The sequence below is a fragment of the Gekko japonicus genome, unplaced genomic scaffold, assembly GCF_001447785.1.
Source record: "Gekko japonicus isolate JY-2015 unplaced genomic scaffold, Gekko_japonicus_V1.1 scaffold5018, whole genome shotgun sequence".
In the NCBI taxonomy this organism is placed as follows: domain Eukaryota; kingdom Metazoa; phylum Chordata; class Lepidosauria; order Squamata; family Gekkonidae; genus Gekko; species Gekko japonicus.
The window spans coordinates 41,379-47,257 of NW_015169333.1; the positions used below are offsets into that span (position 1 = coordinate 41,379).

General features: G+C 44.8%; 1 protein-coding gene across 1 annotated transcript in view; it reads left to right on the top strand.

Moving 5' to 3' along the window:
- Positions 1 to 5,230, top strand: part of LOC107115027 (protein EFR3 homolog A-like) — a gene marked incomplete at its 5' end in the record, with an annotated part of 43,835 nt that extends 38,605 nt beyond the window's left edge. The window contains 3 exons of the mRNA XM_015416635.1: positions 1,466 to 1,569; positions 4,164 to 4,213; positions 5,125 to 5,230. Coding sequence (XP_015272121.1) covers positions 1,466 to 1,569; positions 4,164 to 4,213; positions 5,125 to 5,230 — 260 coding nt within the window. The remainder of the gene's footprint in view (positions 1 to 1,465; positions 1,570 to 4,163; positions 4,214 to 5,124) is intronic.
- Positions 5,231 to 5,879: the final 649 nt, after the last annotated feature.

The following is a 5,879-nucleotide window of genomic DNA, read 5'->3' on the forward strand; positions in this document are numbered from 1 at the left end:
GATCTAATATGCTAATGAGCTGTGTTGTTAGGGTGTGGCCTAATACGCTAATGAGTCTCAGCTGTTGGGTGTGGCCTATTATGCTAATGAGCCCTGCTGGGCTTTTTCTACAAAAAAAGCCCTGATTTCCTGTATTAACTAGCATCCATTCATTATATATGACAATAATGTGGATCAATGCAACCTCTCTCTAATGTCAAAGCTCTCTAGAGGGAGAGGTTGCGTTGATCCACATTATCGTAATTCCTGCTTGTGCTCCCTCCGGACGTCTCAAAGAGTAAACATTCCAGGAGCTCAGCCAAAACAACGTCAAGAATAACTTCATCAAGATTTTGTATTGTTTTGTATTGTACTCATATTATTTATTGGCTTTGCTCATGTTCATGAAATGTACTTCATATATAAATGAATGAATGCTAGTTAATACAGGAAATTTGTTATAAGGAAATTTGTTATTATAATAATACAACTAAGTGTGTTAAAGATATAGATTTTCTTTGGTGTGCCCTTTTTTCCCCTATTGTAATTACACCAAAGCCTGTCTAGTTTTTGATAAGTTTAACTGTCACGGCTTCCACCAAAGACTCTTGGGAAGTTTAGTTTGAACAGTGAGAGTGCTGAAAATTCTGTGTTCAAAAAGAACTCTCATCACATGACTACGGTGGTATACATTTTATCCTCACAACGACCCCGTGAGGTAAGATTTGAGCCCAGTAACACCGGAAAGACCAACCAGATTTCCAGGGTTTAAACTGCCAAGGGTCAAAGCAACCTTCATCATGTTATCTGATGAAAGGAGCTCTGTTTCTCAGCCGCTTAAACCTGGAAATCTTGCATGTCTTTAAAGTGATACTAGTCTTGAATCTTTCTCTTCTATTGAAAACCAACATGGCTACACTGTAGCACACACTGGAACCATTAGTATAGTATATTGTATGGCACTCTGTGTGTAGTATAGCCAGGAGATCCTAAGATTGTCTGGCAGTCTTAAGTTCTAGTCCTTTTATCATTATGTACCACTAGGTGGTGAGATAGACTTTTTTGGGGGGGGCTGAGAGAGCAGTGAGAGCTGTGACTGACCCAAGATCACCCAGCTGGTTTCATGTGGAGGCATGTGGAATCAAACCCGGTGACCCCGATTAGAGTCCGCTGTTTACCACTTTACCACACTAGCTGTCTTGAACCACTACACCCCGCTGACCATCAGTAGCAGCACTCTTTCATTTTAACTTCAGTGGTGAAGTACCTTATTCCTGAATTGTACCTACATTTCCAGCTAACGATAAGTTAGTTCTGTTCAGGATCAAAGCACTTCTGTGTTTTTTACATCGTGCTGCTTCGGTAAAGGGAGGAAACGTGTTCTGTTCCCCTTTGCTTTGCCTGCTTCGTTCTGGCTTCTGTCACTTTTATCCTGGTTGCTCCTACTAAAGTGACTTTCATAATTTTTTAAAATATCTTTCAATAGACAGCAACGGGCTTGAGGAACAAGAGAAGGAGAAGCGGAGGCTTGTGATAGAAAAATTCCAGAAGGCTCCTTTTGAAGAAATTGCTGCACAGTGTGAAAATAAAGTGAGTACTTAGGAAAGACTTTTTTTGACAGAATTGTGCAACAGTGGACTCAGCCGCCTGGGGAGGTGGCGAGCTCCCCCTCACTGGCAGTCTTTATGCAGCGGCTGGACAAACCCTTGTCAGGGATGCTCTAGGCTGATCCTGCATTGAGCAGAGGGGTGGACTAGATGGCCTCTAGGGGACTTCCCGCTCTGTGATTCTACCTGGACTGTGAGCTGCAAGTCTCTGGCTCAAGTGTAACCTGCCAGCTTTAACAGTGCCAGGCTCAAACGGAAACATTTAGCCAAGAAATTCTGCATAAGGAGTTTATATACGCCAAAATTTACTGTCTCTGTGCCTCATTTCCATTAGGTAGATACTTCCGCCATTTTCCCAAGGATAATTTTGGGGGCTGAAGTCTTGGTATCAGTGAAAAGTGCTGTCGGGTTGCAGCAGCATCTCTCGTTGATAGGACCATGATGGTTATTATTTCTCAAATACTCCAGGAGACAATAAGAAATCCCCATGGGCTCTCTATAGTCTGGTCTTGCAGGCTGCCGCTTTTGTATGACACTTGGGAATGTTCAAGTCTGGAGAAGAAGAGGCTGAAGGGAGACAGGATGGCTCTCTTGAAGTCTCTGAAGGGCTGTCACTTGGAGGAGGGCAGGGAGCTGTTCCTTTTGGCAGTAGAGGAGAGGACTCTCAAGAATGGGTTTAAATTACAGGTGGAAAAATACCAGTCAGATATTAGGGGGGGAGGGATTACAGTGAGAGTAGTTAAGGTGCCTCATTTCCATTAGGTAGATACTTCCGCCATTTTCCCAAGGATAATTTTGGGGGCTGAAGTCTTGGTATCAGTGAAAAGTGCTGTCGGGTTGCAGCAGCACCTCTCGTTGATAGGACCACGATGGTTGTTATTTCTCAAATACTCCAGGAGACAATGAGAAATCCCCACGGACTCTCTATAGTCTGGTCTTGCAGGCTGCTGCTTTTGTATGGGACTTGGGAATGTTCAAGTCTGGAGAAGAAGAGGCTGAGGGGGGACAGGATGGCTCTCTTGAAGTCTCTGAAGGGCTGTCCCTTAGAGGAGGGCAGGGAGCTGTTCCTGTTGGCAGCAGAGGAGAGGACTCGCAAGAATGGGTTTAAATGAAGGGCGGGGAGGTACCGGCTGGATCTTAGGAAAACCTATTTTACAATAAGAGCTGTGCAACAGTGGAATCGGCTGCCTAGGGAGGTGGTGAGCTCCCCCTCACTGGCTGTCTTCAAGCAGCGGCTGGACAGGTCCTTGTCAGGGATGCTCTGGGCTGATCCTGCACTGAATGGCCTCTAGGTTCCCTTCCAACTCTGTGATTCTATGAAACCATCAGCTAGTGACATTCAGTCCCAGGCTGAGCTTAGCTCTCCGGCTTCCTGTTTTAAGAATTCAGTCCTCCTTGCTTCGGACGATGTTTCTCATCTTTGGAAGCTCACACTTCAGAATCTTTTCGTTTTGCCATCGAGTCATAGCTGACTTAGGGTGACCTCGTAGGGTTTTCAAGGCAAGAGGTAAGCAGAGGTTGGTTTTGCCTTCACCCGCCTCTGCAAAGCAACCCTTGCTTTCCTCGGTGGTCTCCCATCGAAGTGCTAACAAAAGCTGACCTTGCTTAGCTTCTGAGATAGGATGAGATCGGGCTGTCCTGGGCCATCCAGGTCAGGGCGGAAGTCTCAGGTCCTTTCCACACTAGACCTTAAATCCTGGTTCAACCCTGTCCCTGAACTTACATTCTACACGACACGCGGGTTCACCCCTGTAATTATCCCGGACAGGGCTCTTTTTGTAGAAAAAGCCCAGCAGGAACTCATTGGCATAATAGGCCACACCCAACAGCAGGAACTCATTAGCATATTAGGCCACACCCCTGACAACACCACTCATTAGGATATTAGGCCACACCCCCATGTTACCAGAAGTGTGGTCATCCAGCCACACCAACCTTTTGCTTCTTATTCTGTTTACCTTGTTTGTTGTCAAAGCCCAGAGCTTTTCTTGTAGCAGGAACTTCTTTGCATGTTAGGCCACACACCCCTAATGTAGCCAATCCTAATGCGTTTCTGCTGTTGGGTGTGGTCTATTATGCTAATGAGTTCCTGCTGGGCGTGGCCAACTCAGGAGCCAGCCAGAACTCTGTTCCTGTGCGTTCCTGCCCCAAAATAGCCCTGACCGGGGTATTTTTACATTCTACACTATACTCGAGTTTGCCCTTGTAATTATCTCAGGGTATTTTTCATTTCCACATTATATTGAGGTCACCCTGGTTTCGCCCCACACTTGTGCCTGGATAAACGGATGCTGTTATAACCAGGGATAAATGGAAGGTATCGTGTCGCGAGTTGAACTCTGATAAAACCAGGGATGAGATCCAGGTGCGGAAAGGACCTTAGTGTTACGGAATTGTGCTCATGGATTAGCTTACCAAAGCTGGTTGTCAGAGGAGACCCAGGAAGCAAAACCAAGCCCAACAGAAGACAGTGCCAGTAGAACAAACTCACTGTTGTCCAGTCTTAGATGGCCAGAAGGGGGCGCCCCGTTTGGTTATCCAGCACCTCTGAAACATTTTTGTCTTTCCATTCTGCAGGCGAACCTGCTTCACGATAGGCTGACGCAGATATTGGAGCGCACCGTTCGGTAAGACTTTGAGGACAAAAGAGTTATTGAAAAAATACACCCAGCTTAGTAGGCTGTTCTGGTTTCCTACAGGATTAACTTGTTTGTGACTTTTTTTAAAAAAAAGGATTACACTAATTTTGGCTGCCATCCTGTTGATGCTTACTAGGAGGCAAGTCCCATTAAAATCAGCAGGGCTTATTTCCGAGTAAACAAGCTTGCTCACTATATATGTATGTATTTATTCATTTATACCCTGCCTTTCTCCCTTATAGGAACCCAAAGCAACTCACATCATTCTCCTCTCCTCCATCTTTATCCCCACAATAACCTTACGAGGCAGTTTAATCTTGATTATGTGTTGACTGTCCAAAGGTCATTGAGCCATCATCAAGGATTCTAAGGCATCTTCTAGGCTGCCACATTCAGTTCCTAGGAAGGCCAGGGCCTGGGTTTCACCATTGCCTGTTTTGAACTGTTGAGAGAGTGTCTCCAACTCTCTTTTTAAAATGGGGCTGAATGATGCAAAGGATGAAACATGAGCAGCAAGGTTGGCTGCCATTGTTGGGTTTCTCCAGGAAGCCAGTGTTGAAAGCCGCTTTGAGGGCAAACGTTTTAGAAAAGCAAAATAGAAGAAGAGGAAGTGATTGGATTTATACCCCACCCTTCACTCAGAGTGGCTTACAAACTCCTTCCCCTCCCCACAACAAACACCCTGTGAGGTAGGTGGGGCTGAGAGAGCTCTGACTGGAGCTGCTCTTTTTCAAGGACAGCTCTGACAGAACTGTGGCTTGCCCAAGGTCATCCAGCAGCTGCAAGTGGAGGGGTGGGGAATCAAACCCGGTTCTCCCAGATTGGAGTTTGCGCTCCTAACCACAGTACAAGTGTATGGCAAAACTGTGAAATAACATCCCAATTTGTTGCTTCTCTAGGCCTCCTCCAAGCCCCTCCGGAAATGCAGCAATTACCGCCGGACGTGTTCACTACCAATCCATTCCGGTCTACGAGATGAAGTTCCCAGATCTTTGTGTGTACTGAATGTCTTCTGAAGTCGTCAAGAAGGGTTTCCAGTTTCTGGATATATATATATATTTTCATTTATTATTTTATTTTGCACCTCAAATCCACATTCATTTCTTCAGTTTTGTTCTTGGCCAGTTTTGTGTATTGTGTTTTAGTATATTGTTTGTTTTAGACTTTATGTATATATATTTTAAAAATCATGATCTTTTTGTTACATGTTGAATATGTATGTTTTTCAAAATATTTCCCCCTCTTATGTATACTTACAGAACACAGGTGGCTCTTGGTTCATGTAGATTGATACTTCTATGGAATATGCAGGGTGAGCTTTTTCTCAATGCCTTGACATCTACAGCCAGATCTGCCCTACAGCTGCATTCAGGCAGCAAGCTTAACTATGGTTAAGTTAAAATGTGCGCAAACCTGGCTTGTTGCTAAGCTCTTTTATCTCTCTTCCTTTCTCACACAGGAGAATAGTTGTTAGAAACTGACTCCAACAATTAGATCCTAAACCAGAACTGAATGCAGGTTTAGATCTCAGTGATTGTGCATTTCGGTCTAGATGTGGTATGGGAGAGGTGTTATGAGTGTGATGACATCACTTCCTGGAAAATCCGAGAAGCAACGGTAGTTGCTCTAGGAATTGCTGGAAACTCTACGGTTT